This window comes from Salvia miltiorrhiza, chromosome 1 (genome assembly GCF_028751815.1).
Source record: "Salvia miltiorrhiza cultivar Shanhuang (shh) chromosome 1, IMPLAD_Smil_shh, whole genome shotgun sequence".
Taxonomy (NCBI): domain Eukaryota; kingdom Viridiplantae; phylum Streptophyta; class Magnoliopsida; order Lamiales; family Lamiaceae; genus Salvia; species Salvia miltiorrhiza.
Window position 1 is genome coordinate 21,215,977 of NC_080387.1, and position 16,895 is coordinate 21,232,871.

At 38.6% G+C, this 16,895-nt stretch overlaps 2 protein-coding genes across 2 annotated transcripts; one reads left to right on the forward strand and one right to left on the reverse strand.

The window, feature by feature from the left end:
• The first annotated feature begins 4,384 nt into the window (after nt 1-4,384).
• Nucleotides 4,385-7,544, forward strand: LOC131006964 (proteinaceous RNase P 2-like). The gene is made up of 7 exons (XM_057934105.1): nt 4,385-4,959; nt 5,338-5,730; nt 6,077-6,178; nt 6,279-6,451; nt 6,606-6,726; nt 6,957-7,025; nt 7,233-7,544. Exons 1-7 carry the CDS (start codon nt 4,450-4,452, stop codon nt 7,323-7,325), a joined length of 1,461 nt encoding a protein of 486 aa, XP_057790088.1. The 5' UTR covers nt 4,385-4,449; the 3' UTR covers nt 7,326-7,544.
• Nucleotides 7,545-11,819: 4,275 nt separating this feature from the next.
• LOC130997001 (uncharacterized) lies at nt 11,820-16,678 on the reverse strand. The gene is made up of 5 exons (XM_057922317.1): nt 16,487-16,678; nt 16,176-16,355; nt 15,770-15,992; nt 14,566-14,909; nt 11,820-13,789 (listed from the first exon to the last, which is right to left on the reverse strand). Exons 1-5 carry the CDS (start codon nt 16,676-16,678, stop codon nt 12,569-12,571), a joined length of 2,160 nt encoding a protein of 719 aa, XP_057778300.1. The 3' UTR covers nt 11,820-12,568.
• Between the last annotated feature and the right edge of the window lie 217 nt (nt 16,679-16,895).

The window sequence follows — 16,895 nt, forward strand, 5'->3', positions numbered from 1 at the left end:
TTTTCGGCCAACTTAATGCTGATGTGGATTCCCGTAAAGTTGATGTGGCACGCCTCGCCGGCTAATCAAACGACAAATTGCATGAAAATATCTCACTTTATACCAAAATCTGGTTTTTTGACTATCTTTTCAATTGTAGCAAAAATTTGAACTACCTTTCAATTTGTTGCAATTGACTTCCGGAGTAATTTTTCGGCCAACTTAATGCTGATGTGGATTCCCGTAAAGTTGATGTGGCATGCCTCGCCGGCTAATCAAACAACAACATCTCTAATTACCTTAAAAGATGTCGTTTTCCACGATTTTAAGCCAATTACAATTTCTAGTTTTATATATTTGTCGATTAGGGCTTCAAATGTCCTCATTTCTTCTCCCAAATTTTCTCATCTCAGTTGAAATTCTTGTTTCATAAATTTTCTAAAGAAAAGAAAAACATATGAATTAAATAAAAGTATATTTTAAAGAGTACAAGATACTTGATGTGGGTGTTTTTGTACATGATGAGAAGTAGCGCCTCTTCGGATTAGTCACATTATTTGAAGCCTGCAAGATGCACGGCTCTGGTTCTTCGCATCTGCAGAATTTTGGAGGTAAGGGGAAATTGTATGAGCTCAGTCGTCCCGTTTGAGAAGAATAATCCATCAGTTCAAAGATTTTTGCTGCAAATGAGAATTTATGAAACAAGAATTTCAACTGAGATGAGAAAATTTAGGAGAAGAAATGAGGACATTTGAAGCCCTAATCTACAAATATATAAAACTAGAAATTGTGATTTGCTTAAAATCGTGGAAAACGACATCGTTTAAGGTAATTAGAGACGTTGTCGTTTGATTAGCCGGCGAGGCGTGCCACATCAACTTTACGGGAATCCACATCAGCATTAAGTTGGCCGGAAAATTACTCTAGAAGTCAATTGCAACAAATTGAAAGGTAGTTCAAATTTTTGCTATAATTAAAAAGATTGTCAAAAAACTAGATTTTGGTATAAAGTGGGGTATTTTCATGCAATTTGTCGTCCGGCGAGGCATGCCACATCAACTTTACGGGAATCCACATCAGCATTTAGTTGGCCGGAAAATTACTCCGGAAGTCAATTGCAACAAATTGAAAGGTAGTTCAAATTTTTGCTACAATTGAAAAGATTGTCAAAAAACCAAATTTTGGTATAAAGTGAGGTATTTTCATGCAATTTGCCCTTATTCTCACTGGTATACATGCTCATATTATTTTTTTGATCTTTATTTCCAATTTCACCAATACCTTACAAAATATTGCATAGTTTGCATTGCACTATAGTTTTTTTTTTTGGAAAATAATTAAACAATGTTGAGAATGTGTGACATTATTCTTACTATTACATCCAATTCTATTATTTTTTTATTATTTATTTTCAACAAACTATATTTTTATAAATTAACCAAACAATGTAATCAATCTATTATATTACAATAAATTATGAGTAAAATTTTGAAGTAGTCAAAATGAAGCATAAAACACAATTTATGACACACATTGAAAAAACACAAATTTTGGCCATTTTTATTGATTTGGACGTTTTTGCCCTTAATGAGGCGGACCGGGTAGGATCAGGCACGCGGGTCGCGTGCCGGGTCGGGTTAGGCACTTATGGCACTATTAGTGCCATAAGTGCCAAGATTTTACATTAGTTTTATTTTGGATTTCCGATGGCACTTATGGCACTAATAGTGCCATAAGTGCCATCGGAAATCCAAAATAAAACTAAGTAAAATGGTCATTTGGGCACTTATGGCACTAATAGTGCCATAAGTGCCATACGTGCAACACAAATACAGAAACAACAACATCATTTAAACCCTAAATGGAACATCTAAACCCTAAATGAATAATCTAAACCCTAAATGGAACATCTAAACTCCAAATGAATAATCTAAACCCTAAATGGAATATCTAAACCCTAGGGGGAAGTGTGCACTTATGGCACTATTAGTGCCATACGTGCAGCACAGATCAGATCAGATCTATCGATGGCTGAAATCGAAAGAGGCGAAGATCAGATCTGCCGATGGAGGAGGAGGCGCAACGATCAGATCAGATCCACCGCCGCCGCCTCATCAGATCAGATCCACCGCCGCCTCATCAGATCAGATCTGCCGCCGTCGCCGCCTCATCCTCCGCCACCTGACCGACCTCCTCCACGCCGCCGATTTCAGAGGACCGGATCTCCTCCACCACCGACGCCTCATCCTCTACTCCGACGAAGTCTGCCCAAGCCGCGAGAGCTCCGACGAATTCTCCAAGCTCGGCGCCGCTGGAGAGAGAGAGAGAAAGAAGGAGATGAGAAAGAGAGAGGAGAGAGAGAGAAGGGTAGAATAGTCATGACATACAAAAAAATGGCCAAATTTTATATTTTTTCAAATGGTGGACAAAATTTGATGTTGTATGTTGAATAGGGCCATTTGGCCCTATTGTTTCATAAATTATTATCTTCGTTATATTCCTTTCAATTTCATAATTTATACTGTTAATTTCACTATTATATTATAATTTTAGATACTCTAGCTAATATATTATAATCTGAATTTTAACGAATTAATAATTAGTTTTAATTAACTTAGAAAATAGTATAATTAATTAATAATATCCATCATCCAAAAATTATATACAACTAGTTCATAAAAGAAATTGTTGCATATCTTAATGTTAGTTAGATTTCAATGGTTTATATAATTGTGTAAACAAAGGAAATATTAAAATAAAATCGTCCACTGCCATATATATTTCCCAAATAGTAGGAGGGGTATATTAGCCTTAGAATCAGATCATTAATGCTTGAACATGTCCAAAAATAATTGAACGATTTTTTGAAAGTTTGAAGGGTAGGGGTTATTGCTGTAAAATACGTGAAGTTTGTCAATTTTCTGATTTATATCATTATTTTTTTTTTTGTCAGAAAATACATGAATTAATAATTTGTTCTTAAAAATTCCACAGTGAATATTTCCGGCGAAATCGAAACTTATGTATCATTTACGCAGCTTATGTGGCACGAACGTGGCATTTAATTTATTTGAGAATGATGATGTGTTGTCACTCCCCCTCACCCAGCCCCCCTGCCCCCACCCCCACCCCCCAAAACCCCAACCCATCAGACCGTCCCCCACCAACCATCGCCCTCCCCCCCCTCCCTCACCCACCCCCTACCCCCCCCAAAAACCCCAACCCATCGGACCGTCCCCCACCAACCATCCCTTCCCCCCCTCACCCCGCCGCCGCCACCACTTCTCCTGCCTGGCGGGTGGAGCCTTCCCCTTCCCCCAACCCCGCCGCCACCACTTCCCCCCTCACCCCCGCCGCCGCCACCACTTTTCCTGCCTGGTGGGCGGAGCCTTCCCCTTCTCCCAACCCCGCCGCCGCCACTTCCCCCCCCACCCAACAGACCATCCCCTCCCCCCCAATCCAACAGACCTTCCCCCAACCTCCGACGAGCTGAGAAAGCGGCGTCTCGCCGGTCCATTTTGGGTCTCTCCAGCTGCCCCTCCTCGAACTCCGCCGTCATTCTGCCGCCAGTCGATTGCGCCGCCGTTGCAATTCGTCATTCTGCCGCCACTCCCCCTTCCCCAACCCCATCGCCGGTGAAATTAACACTTCTGAAAGATGGATCGTGGTGGTGATTCTGTGAATCTGGTGAAACCATTATTAAGCTTTGGTGATTTGTGGTGGGTGGTGAAATCGTTGATGGATTGATGGCTTTGCATCAGATTTTTTGATGGAAACCCTATAATCTCCATGGCTGTAGTCAAGTTGTAGATTTGGGGGGTAACTTCTGTTGAAGACGTCTCTATTGGTGGAGGAGGGCGGCGAATGGGGTGAGGGCGGCCACGGGCGGCGAAGGGGCGGGGGAAGCACTAATAGCTGCTTTCCCTGCAATCTCTACCATGTGTGTGTGTGAGAGAGAGAAAGAGAGAGAGGTGTTTGCGTGATTTGGCGATTCCGGCGGCCACGTTGGCAATCCGATCATCGTCAACTCAGATTAATTTGGGTGAAATTGTAAATGGTGGGGTAATTGCAAATAAATTTTAAATTCATGTATTTTTTGGCAAAAAAAAAAAAAATCATGATATAAACCAGAAAATTGACAAACTTGATGAATTTTATGACAATAACTCCTATCATGTATATCCATATTATGTATGCATAGATTAATTGTTTTTTTTTTTAATTTTTTTTGGCGGGGGTTGTGGGGTGGCCGGTGGGGTGGGGGTGGCGGCCTGGTGGGTCAACGGCAAAACGGGCGGGACCCATAACAAGCGGGTCAAATCGAATCTGGACCCGTTAGGTTTTGGATTTAAGTGGGTCGGATCTAGAACCAGAACCAGAACCGTTGCTTATAGCTGGTAACAGTTCTGGTTGTGGTCCGAGTAATACCCACCCACTGACAGGTTTTGACATACTTCTCGTAGCGACACCATGAGCCACCAGAACACACGGCGGAAGAAGCAGAAACTGACGCCGGAATCGCAGTTCCGGTCTACACTTGACCAGTGCTCCAAATCGAAGGACCTCTCCGCCGCCATCTCTCTCTATGAATCCTCCGCACATCCAACCCTTACTCTCAACAATCTTAATTCCTTCCTTTACATCTGCTCCGAAGCCCTATCAGACCCGAATACGCGGAAACCCGCTATCGACTTTGGGTTCAAGCTGTTCCGCAACCACAACAATGAAAACCTCAGGCTAAACGAGGCGACGCTCACGGCCGTGGCCCGGTTGGCCGCGGCGAACGGCGATGGAGACTACGCATTTGAGCTCGCGAAAAGCGTGAAGAAACATGGCGTTGCGCAGAAGCTTAGGACCTTCACCCCGGCGTTGAATTGCTTTTGCAGCGCTGGAGCGGCTGATAGGGCTTATGAAGTGGCGGAGCATGTGCTTTCGGCGGGGCTGCAGCTGGAGGAACCTGAGCTTGCGGCATTGCTGAAGGTTTGCAACTCTTTCTGCGCTCCACTTATGCTTTAACCTCTAATTTTTTGAAATTGTTAGATTTAATATATTTTTTTCTCAATTGGTGAAATTCATTTGCATTATTTCGAATGAATTTGTGTAATGTTTCATTCATTTAATTCATCGACTTGCTTATTCTAAAAATTTATAATGTATTATGCTGTGTTTTAATTTTCTTCCCTCATTCTAAGTTTGATACGAGCTTAAACTTCCTATGTTTGTTTACATGTGTTATTTCTTTTACTTTGCTGTTGGCTCGTGTTTAAGTTTCTTTTGTAAATGAATGTAGTAAAACATATTAGTGTGAGGAAGCCATGGAGTTTCTTGAATTGACGAATCTGATATGTGTTTCTGAAGGTGAGTGTCGAGACGGGGAGGGAGGATAAGGTTTACGAGTATTTGCACAAACTGAGAAGGGTAGTAAGGGGGGTTGAAGAGTCAACAATGGCAATCATAGAGAGTTGGTTCAGAGAGAAAAAGGCAGCTGATGTGGATTTAGTTAGTTTGGATAAGGAACAGATCAAGGAAGCAGTTGCGAGGAATGGAGGTGGGTGGCATGGACTTGGGTGGCTCGGCAAGGGCGAATGGGTCCTGCAGAAAACAAATGCTGCCTCAAATGGAATGTGTTGTGCCTGCCGTGAGCAGTTGGTTTGTGTTGATACCGATAGAGCAGAGACTGATAAGTTTGCACAATCAAATGCTTCTTTAGCCATGGAAAGGGAACATCAGTCAAATTTTAAGGAGTTTCAGGTTAGATTGTTAATTTTCTTGTTTAATCATCAATTTTTGTATTTTCTTTAATGCAAATAGAGAAGCTGGCCCTGTCATATTCTTCTACCAGTTCAAAAGGTGGTTTTCTTGCATGTCAGTGCGAAGTGGTGAAGTATAAAAAATACTATCTTTTGACTCATGCTTGATTGATAAATGAGGTGCTTCAAGAAAAAATTATCTTGTGATTCATGTCTAACTTGTAATTTGTATCAACCAAAAAGAGTATAAGTATGACATTGATCTGCATTCTTTTATTTACAAGCTTGACAAAAGAAGTCCTGTGTAAATATCTTTGGATTCTGATTTTCGCCTATTTATTTTTAAGGAGTGGCTAGAACAACATTCTGGATATGAAACTCTGGTAGATGGAGCAAATGTTGGACTATACCAACAAAACTTCGCACAGGGTGGCTTTAGTATCACACAGGTTCTAAAATTTGAGTTTTTCTTTCATGTCATCTCCGTTGAATAAATTATTTAAAAACGTAGACATTACTCACTATTTTTCTCATTTTCTCATAGGGCAGCTTGATGCTGTTATGAAAGAAGTACATAGAAAGACACAGAAACAACCACTTGTTGTGTTGCATAAAAAACGTGTGCGCTCACTTCTTGAGGATGCTTCTAAAAGAGAGCTCATTAACGAGTGGATTGATCAAGGAGTGCTATATGAAACACCATATGGATCAAATGATGATTGGTAAATATGACCCTGTAAAGGGTACATCTCATATGTTTGTTCTGGCCTTTTATATATAGATATAACATATAAGTCAGATCTTGGTTATATGTTATCAGTTTCTACCATGCTGTTATGTTTATTGAAAATTATGTGTACATTTTCAATAACACAGGTACTGGCTTTATGCTGCTGTGAAATTGAAGTGCTTGCTAGTGACAAACGATGAAATGAGAGATCATATTTTTGAGCTCATCGGTAGCAATTTTTTCTCGAGATGGAAGGAAAGACATCAGGTGGAAATTGTTTTCTCTTTTCCTTCATGTGTTCTTGCTTTTCTTAATGTCTATAATAATTTGACTTATATGAATCCAACGTGTGTACGGGCCACCATTGTTTAAAATCTGATAACTCTGGGTTATCTGGCTTGTGGAATTGGTTTGCTGATGCTGTTAGATTCACTTATCTTACTAACTTTTACATCTTGTGGTAGTCAGCGACTGATATCCCACTTTCTGTATTGCAGGTGAGATATACATTCTTAAAAGGCAGTCTAAAGCTTATTATGCCGCCTTCTTATTCCGTCATCATCCAGGTAAATAACTTGCAGCTGATACAATTATAAAGATTTTGTATCTTTCATATCACTTTTTATATAATACGACGAACATTACATTTCTTGAGGTAGTACTGCCAAGATGCTTAATGATTGTCATCAAACTTATTTCTATGTGCAATGTTAAGTGAGGATTAATATTTTGAGCCTTTATTATCAATGCTTTGACATATTTTTATGTTACAGGAATCTGAGAAGGGATCATGGCATATACCCTTAGCTGGGGAAATTAGTGACGAGTCTTCACGAACATGGCTATGCGCGATAAGATCAGGATAGGACGAAAGCTGGTAGTAATTCCTACACAATCATCAGTCGGAACCAAGAACATGGTAACGACTGTGATAGTTTCTTGAAGTATTTAATTGCATACCCTCTGCTTACAAATAGAAACAATGATGATCATCATTCGCAATTGTGACTTTAAATGGATTGGAAATGATAACTGATAATGGATCATTTAGTTACCAAATCAATATGTTTTGCTTATGCTTTGAATGGCTCCCAGTGTAGTGTATTCTCATATTCGTATATTCGTATTTTTATTTATGTGTGCATTTGCTTTGCATTGGTTTGGAGATGCCAACTTGATACATTAACGCAATTTATAAATTGCTACAATCTGGAAGTAATATAAGATGGGTTTAATACAAAATAATGAACGAATATTTAGATAAATCTCATCACAGTTTTGTAGATTATCGATCAATTGTTTCTGCAGAATGTGAGTGTTGAAGAAATAATCATCCCATTTTATGATTTTGCTGCCCCTGATCATCACATTACAAAAAGCAATGCCAAATAATTGTAGCGAGATTCAAGAAAATAATACATAAAAATTATATACAAAATCAAGATTCTATATACGAATCAAAACCTTCCAAGGAAGTAAATTACGAAGCGTCATGTATCTTTGGAAAAAAGGATTTTGTAAAAATTCCTATAAACGAAAATGATAAAAATCAAATTGGTGGGGGCTTAAGGCCCTTCCCAACTACATGTGACGACCTCAACCTACTGTATTTTCTAAAATTGAGATCGTTTATTTCAAACGATGCATATTTGATCTATTATTCTCGGGTAAGGATCCTCTACTGTGCACAAAAACAGGGGGAGTTGGTATTTTTGGATTTTTTATTTTTATTAAAATTTTAATTATTTTCTTCCAATTTGAATGCACTTGAATGCACGTCACCCTGCTGGGGATCTTTTTCCATTATTCTCGTGAATTATAAATCCCAAATATATATTCATTTCACCAACTCACCTGAATATGCACTTGTACATTTCATTAATGGACGATGTAATACTTTAAAGTTGTCACTAGTTAACAAGGTACTGTGTTGGCTTTTACTACTATAAAATATTTCCAATATATTAAACAAAAATCAAAATTGTACTTCAAGAGTTTCAAATTTTATCAAATCGAAACTGGCTTTTATTTAGGGGGAAATGCAAAACTAGCCAAAAAATAAATAGTAAAACTTATAAAGCCACAAGTATACAATTATAACAAAAATAACTATTTTTATATTAAAAGATAATTTATCCTTAATGTGAACCACAAATAATAAAACAACACATTCTATTTTAACTTAAAAAAATCTTAAAAATTAATCTGATTTTATTCTAAAAAAAAATTGTGACCGACATATTCTCTCTGTTCTCTTTCCCCTCTCTCTATCAAATCGTAGAACCCTTTCTTTCATTTCTCTTCTCACTTTTCTCTTCCTCCGCATTAATTCTATAACAAACCCTAGTTACTTTCCACCCACCCTACTCACTGCCGCCGAAAACCCCACCACCTGCCCACTGCATCAAGGCCCCACCGCATGCCCACCTCGCGTCGCCGCTCGTGTAGCTCCGCTGCTGCCCGTGTAGTGCTGTCACCCGTGGTGTCGCCTGCCTCGATAACACTAATTGCCTCATTGACCGCTAGCCCACCGTTCCAACACTTGTCAAGAATAGACCTTGGAACGAATGATGCTAAATGGAATATTCGTACCGTTCGTCCCATGTGCTTGCACGACAGAAAATTGAAATAACACGAAACAACATTAATTTGAAGAATAACACAAATTTGAAACAACATTTTATTAATGTTCTTCGTTCTACAACAAATACAACTACAAATATAAGTACAAATCTCACAGAAAAATACAAAATAAAACGAAATCCTCGCAAAATTATTCGTCGGCATAGGGTCGATATGTGAATTTGACAGAATAACATCAAAAAATGACTTATTTCTAGAGAGGCAACAAAGTTTAACAACTTCTGTAAAATTTTGCACACTTGGTATGAATGGCATGAAATGACAAAATTCGTACCATTCGTGCCGCGCATATATCCGAAGAATCCCTACTGTTCAAAGAATGAATGGTACCTTTTGACCATTCATTCTTCCGGGTGACACGACAAGTATTGGTACAGATGGTACGATTTCGTTCCACATTTTTTTTTAGATCTGAATTTGCATCTCATAATTCTCGTAGATCTGGAACTCCTTCAACTCATATTTCACGGGATTCTGCACAAAATGAGAATGTTGCCATAGGTGATAGAGAAAATCAGAGGAGGGGTCATCAGAAATAAAAAGAAAAAGCAGCTTGTCGGAGAGAGAGAGAGAGAGAGAGAGAGGTTCGGCGTATAAAACTAGCGTTTGAGAGAAAGAGCGAGATACAAATATAACAAAGCCTGTATTTTTTGTTTGTACGTAAAACAGATAAGGTTGGGGGTAGTATTTGTGAATCCTTTTGTTTAATCTTATCGCTATTGGTTGAGAAAATAACTTGGAGAAATAATGTTGAATGAATAATTATTAATTTTCACCATTTTCAGTAGATATTTCACATCATTTATACTAGTTTTAAGGGGTTTTGACAAATAAAATCATGAATTATTTTGAAATTGTAATATTGACGTGACTTTTGAAGTGTGGCGAATTAAATCACCACCTTTTCATTTTTTGCAATTATGTCCCCCAATTATTTTTGATCGTCGGATTGTTGAATCGGAGCTTACGTAGATTAGTTCACCACGTAATATTCATGTTTTGACATCATTTGCAATAAAATTGTTGAATATTGAAAATTATAGTGCAGATATAGGATACGGTCCCTTTATAATTTGGGAAAAATTTTAATTGAAATTGTACGAAACGACGTCGTTTAGGCCTTACCAAAATGATGTCGTCTTTACTAATCCATGTAAGTTCCAATTCAGTACTCTAAAGATCGAAAAAGAAATTAAAGGAACAAAATTGTAAAAGTTAAAAATGTGATAATTTAATTCATCGCACTTTAAAAATTGTGTTAAAATTGTAATTTTAAAATAATTCGTAATTTTATTTGTCTAAACCTCAGATGTTGAAGGTGAAGAGGAAGGCGTTGTTTAAGGCAATAAAGGAGAAATAGGGGGCAAAATCGAAGAAAAGGTGATTGTGTGGTCTCCGGTGACTTGGTTCGTGAATCGTGATTGCTCCAAGTCTCCAACTTGGAAAAGATGTTTGGAGAAGTGTGTTGTCATCAATTTAGCTGCAACTACTAATTTTGATGAAATGTATTATTGCGTTTTGTCATTAACTAATATTTATCCCATATTTTAAATTTTCTTTTTAGGGTACAACCATACGTGAAATTTTGATTCCACTTTCTAAAATATACATATTTATGATGCAATATTTAAAAGTTATTTTGATATTAGTTTTTATAAATTCAGAATTTAATTACATATCACCCTCTTCATTTAAAACACCCCCACAATGTTTAAAAAACCTATAGAAAATGGGGGCATTTTGAATTATCACAAAAACTTGTGTGAAACCGGTTGCATCATGTAATTAGATTACACCCGCATCAAAACTCTTACCCGCATCTTAATTTGAACCCGTATCCTGACTCAAACCGTATAAATAGCACTATTCGGTTATACAAATAACACTGCTTATAATTGATACTGTTCGGTTATACAAATGGCACTGTATATAATTGACACTACTATACATTTTAAAATCTTATAGTAACATTTGTATAACCGAATAATGTCAGTTACGGACAGTGTCATTTGTATAATTAAATAGTGTCATTTACACGGCTCGGGTCAGAATGTGGGTTTGGGTCAAGAGTGTGGGTCAGGGTCTGGGTGCGAGTACAACTCGATTGCACGATGCAACCGATTGCACCCAAGACCACCTCTTGAATTATCGGGTTGTGTTGTAACTAACACAATTTCTTTATCAAAACCTAGAGAGTTAATTCTATAAACCTCCAACGAAATAATTAGTTTGGAACTTAATTAATATTGACAACCATTAAATAATGTTTTTCTAATATTTATGGGAAAAAAATATGCAGAAATCGGCAATGCCAGTAGAGAATGTAATACAGGAACATAAAAGATACAAGTGCTACAAAGGTGGCCATAAATTTGAACTGCAGTGAATCAGTTTCATGCAAAAACAACATTGTGCTGCAAAATTTGATGAAAACTGCTTCTTTTGAATACAAACTAACAAGCTCAATTCACTTCCAAGTTGCTCCCTCAACAACTAAATTCATCTCAATCTCGTATTTCATTTCATCACACTGCATCACCGACTGTTAGACACTATCAATCCCAAACCTTAGAAGGTACAACTGTAGAAGGAGAGTTGCAATTTTCTTGGGGGATGGTTTTATTCATTATAGTTGCAAAGATTTGTCTCTTTTCCATGACATTGTGTTATTTCTGTAATTGTGATTATTTGAACTATAAATAAATTAGAACAAAGAATTCTCTCAACATTCTCTTTTTTTCATTGTTAATCGGCATACTTTCGCAATGTGAATAGGAATTCGATATATACATCAATTCTGATATAGTCCAACAAAAAGAAAGGTTGCAGCGTATAACGATTTTATCCATAGCATATATACATAAGGACTCGATATTCATGAAAAGTATTAGATGAGAGTCACGGCCATTTCCGAGCTGCTTGTAGGAGATAGGCTGTGAGATCCTGCAGCCTCCAAATGTGAAGAGACCACCGCAAGATCTACCAAGAGGCAGTTTGTCGACAAAACATACGTTGTTTCATTCCCATTAGTGCTAACACCATCAATCTCTATCGTATCGATGGGAGGAGCTTCAGTATTCGATTCTGCTGCTTCATCATCTAAAAGAGCTTCAAGGGCAGACTTCGTACTCATGTGCAAATCAGAAGTGAATTTCACTTCTAAAATAGGAAACTCGAAGTCTAAAGAAGCAACATGTGAAGGGTCAGATACATGTTCTGATCATCGGGCTTACTTACTTTCATCAGAAATGTTGTGCATGCGGGTGTCTGTTGAGTCCTTGGCTGGATTAGGTGCAGAACCATTAGTAATTTCAGCACAACCACTACTACTATTCCCTTCGAAAAAAGTCTCTATCATATTTACTTTGGAGCTCTCGTTCAAGAATCCTTTAGAAGCAGCAGGGGAGTTACCATTAGATGGTGAACCAAACTCATCTGTGCTTTCTTTTCTACCAAAATCACAGAATCATTGCTTAAGAGGGACCGTCTCATTACCATAGTCCCTTTTCTTATTTTCTGTAACAAAAGCCACATCTGACGAGGACTGGAAAAAATTTAGCTGCTCCTCACTCCCAGTTTCTTCCACAATAAAATCAGGAGCCTCGACTATAAAGGCATGAGCATTCTGTGATGACTCTGTACTGCCATTCTCTGCAGCAGCGAATTCTCTAGTCTCACTTTGACAAGATTTAGCATGCCCCTGATACTGAATTTCCTCATTTACATCACCAAGGGTCTCTATAGGTGTTTGTATAGGTAAAGAAGGATTGACTGCAGTAGACATAAACCCGTTAAGTGCTGCTGCCAAAGCATCATCAACCGACAAAGTTTTCTTTGGCTTCATACGAGGAGAATCCTCCAATGGTTTACAATCATCATTATCTTCATCATCTTCACCATATGAAAATTCAGGAGCAGTTATAGTAAGGCCTGGATTAAAATTTGCCTCAAGGGATAAGTTAGGCATGTTATCACTTGCAAAATCCTTCTTTTCAACTTCATCATTGTAGAAAGAGCTTGCGTTTGATTCACTGCATGAAAATGCAGGGGCAGAGATTCTTGTGCAATGTGGCAAACCAAAATCACGAGAACTCTTGGCAAGTATTTCAAGTTGATTTTCAACTTGTTGAAGCCTTGCCTCTATCCTCTCTATTGGCTTCAACATTTTCTCTTCGAACCTCAAACATATATCTTCCACTCTACTCAGACGAGAGACGAGCTGTTCCATAGCTGTTTCAAGATGGCTTGGCTGAAAACCATTGGCATCTGCTGCCTCACCACATTGCTTTGCAGAAGTGTGTTGCTGATGTTCAGCTGACTCAGTAGTATCCTCACAATGTTCCTTTGGCATCACAACTTGTTGAGGAGAATCAATTTTGTCAATAATTGTTGATACGGATTCCATCTTACTATTCTTAAGCACTTCATCAGATTTTTCTTGAGCTCGGCTTACACCCGATTTTGATAACTGCACAAGGGTTGGCATGAACATGGCCATAAGAGAACTTTGTGCCAAGCCTCCTGCCGACGCAGCCCCATTTCCCGAATCAGTTGACTCCACAGGATCCACAAACACATATATTTCATCCACATATACATGTCCTTTGTCTTGAAGTGATAATAATCGAATTGTAAGTGACAAACAAGGCTCTGAATCACTTATCTGTGCCGTAGCCTCATATAGGTCCTGCATAAAAGTTAAAATTATACACCATAATAAGTTGCCCGTGCAGAATTGACACTTCATCCACAAAGTACAGTTATCAGAACATGAGGATTCACCATAGTACCTCGAGAGGTTATAGGTCTGAAACTTTTTGGGTTCTATTATTTGCTAAATAGAAATTACTACACGCCACCCACATAGTAATGAGTAAATGAAAGCTTAAAGAAATTATCAATGCACTATCATTCCCCTCAAACGTATCCCAGTTGCTAACATGGTAAATCATCAAGCATCAACCAGTAAGAAAATCCTCCATGGCTGTAAGGTAATTGAAGAGGGGGGCGAGGGGTGAAAACGACATCAATTTATCCAGTACTACTTCTAGAGCAGAAGAAACAACTTCATCAAAACAAGGGTCAAATGCAGAGTACAAGAGGCAGACATATCCTATTTTTTCTATTAAAACACTTCAAATCCCTAAGTAGTGAACACAAGGAAATTCTCAATATATATATATAACCCTATATATATTATGTATATTAATTAGAATCATCATTAATTATATGTAAAAACTACTAAAACTACAGACTTTATGTAAATGATAGAAAACTATACGTACATGTTTGGTGAAATATTATTGTTCATAAGATAACAAGAAATATCTTGGTAATACATGTAGGTGTGCATAACTCACAAATTGTAGGTGGAATGTACATTAGTTTGGTAGAGTAATTCTACCATTTTTTAATGTACAAATGCACCACTTTGGTGCAAAGAGTTAGAGATTTCCCTTATACCTGTATGTTGTTCAATCTATTGGTACCAGTCTTATCTGAAGCAGGACTGCTCCCAGTCCCAGGGACTTTTATCTTAACCCAATCATCCTCACTAGTGGCAGCACTTCCTCCACTTGAAGCAGTTTCTGCAGTTACGTCTCCTGATGAGGACTTCCCATGCTCCTCGGCAACATCTTCAACACAACAGGTTTCGAGAACTTTGTCACCTCGTTCAGCAACACCACACCGAACAGTAGACAGATACTCGTTGATACAATGAGGAGAAGTTGCATAATAGATCTCATATGCACGAGCAGTGCTCCGAACATATATTTGCCCAACCTCATACTTTTGCTTAAAACATACTGCAAACAATGATGTTCCAATTCATCATAAGACATTGCTATAACATTGTCTGGATGGTATGGAACCAGACTTAAATGAAGAACTATACAAGATCTATGAACTTAAAAATAATATACTGTTAAGGATCAAAACTAAAGCATTGCTCCCTTAGTTTCTTTTAAGCATTAATTTGTAGTAGTATTAATTAATATAGGATATAATGTAGGATCTTCAGAGAACATATCTCTCTTTATGTCCAAATTAATATTCTGGTTAATTTATTTCCCAAACATTAACTCCTCGCAAACATAAGCTAAATTTCTCCAATTTTTTGTTCTGGATTTATTTTATTGCATGAAGATGAAAGAATGCAATCCGACGCAAGCAGAAGAAACAGCCTTCGATGCAGAACCTCTAATACGGCGATACTATTGTAAAACATCAAATGCCAGTTGAATTGAAAGATCCAATTTCTTTTTCTTAAAGAAAATACGACTGAAGAACAAATACCAATCAATCAAATGGAAAATTAAGTGACAGATTTGAAAAGAAAATAAATTCTTATAGTATATGTTGAACATGTAAATCAGGAGGGCACTATCGAATGCATAAATTCATGATCTAGCTTACTCCATCCCAGCAGAAATATACCATCGAACTCCATAACAACTTCACACCATCTTTATTCCCGGAAACTCAACTTCAAAATTTTAAAAACAATCTAAACAGATAATGACTAAACCTACAATCACCATAAACTCTATAAATCCAAAAATAAAAGGCGAAGAAGCCCAAATCAAAACAACTCAGTAGCAGTGATAGCATACTTGAAATTTCTTAAAAATACAAACAAACAGGACGGAAAAAAATCGACACTTACTCTTAATTTCACAATGGCCAGAATCGGGGCTACGAGGCTTCAGAATCAGTGGAAATTTAGAGGCCGTATTTTCTGGGTCGGGTTCTGCGATCGGGTCGTCAGAAGACTCAACGGTGACGGAAGATTCGAGAGAGCCGTGAGCGATGATCCAATTGGCTTCATAACTCCATTGTGGAATCTCACTGCAATTACTGGTAATGCAATCTTCTGGTTCCGTTTCTCTCTACCGATTCTGAGTTAGGGTTTAAACTTTGGGTTAATTACGCGAAAAATCATGAACTTTGGACTGATTTTCAAGTTTGCCATGAACTTTTTTTTTTATCAAAAATTCCTTGAACTTAAGGGGTTGAACAATTTTTCCATGCCTTTTTGCTCTGGTGAAGCTCCGAGCTGACGTGTCGCTTACGTGGTAATACCAAGCTGACCTGTCGCCTACGTGGTAATACTGAGCTGATGTGGCATGTAGTGGGGGAGTCGGCAGAGCAGAGCAGATTCGACAGAGCAGAGTCGGCAGAGCCGAGTCGTAGAGTCGGGGCAAAGCTGAGTCGGACAGAGTCGGCAGAGCTGCCTCTGGCAACTCTGCACTCTGGCAAGGCTTAGTCAGCTCTAGAACTCTTCGTCATCTTCAATTTTAGGCTCGCATCAATCCAGAATTCTCCACCGCTGCCGTCCACCGCAGACCTCGCATCATTCCAGAAATTCTTCTTCTCTCCATACCTCCACCGCCGCCGTCCACCACAAACCTCGCGCCGTTCTTCTTCTTCCCCAAACATCCATCGCCGCCGTCGACTTATTCTCCCTCAAAAAATCTTCTTCTTCCCCAGATCTCGCGTCGCCGACCTCACACCTCACTAGGGTTTGCGCCCCCTTTCGCGCAGCGCCACCACCCGACCTCGCACCGCCTTTCATCGCTCTGGCGAGATTAAGGAATGAGAGATTTGGGAAACTAGGGCTTTACAAAACTGAGGGCAGGGGCAGTCCGGTGGGCGGCTCTTGGCCGGAGTTTAGAGAGGAGAAGACGGGGGCTAGAATTTGAGGTAAAACGACGTCGTTTTATGCCCTACTAAATGACGTCGTTTTGGTTCCCGTCCGTCGGCGCCATGTCATATTTCAGGTCATTGAAAAG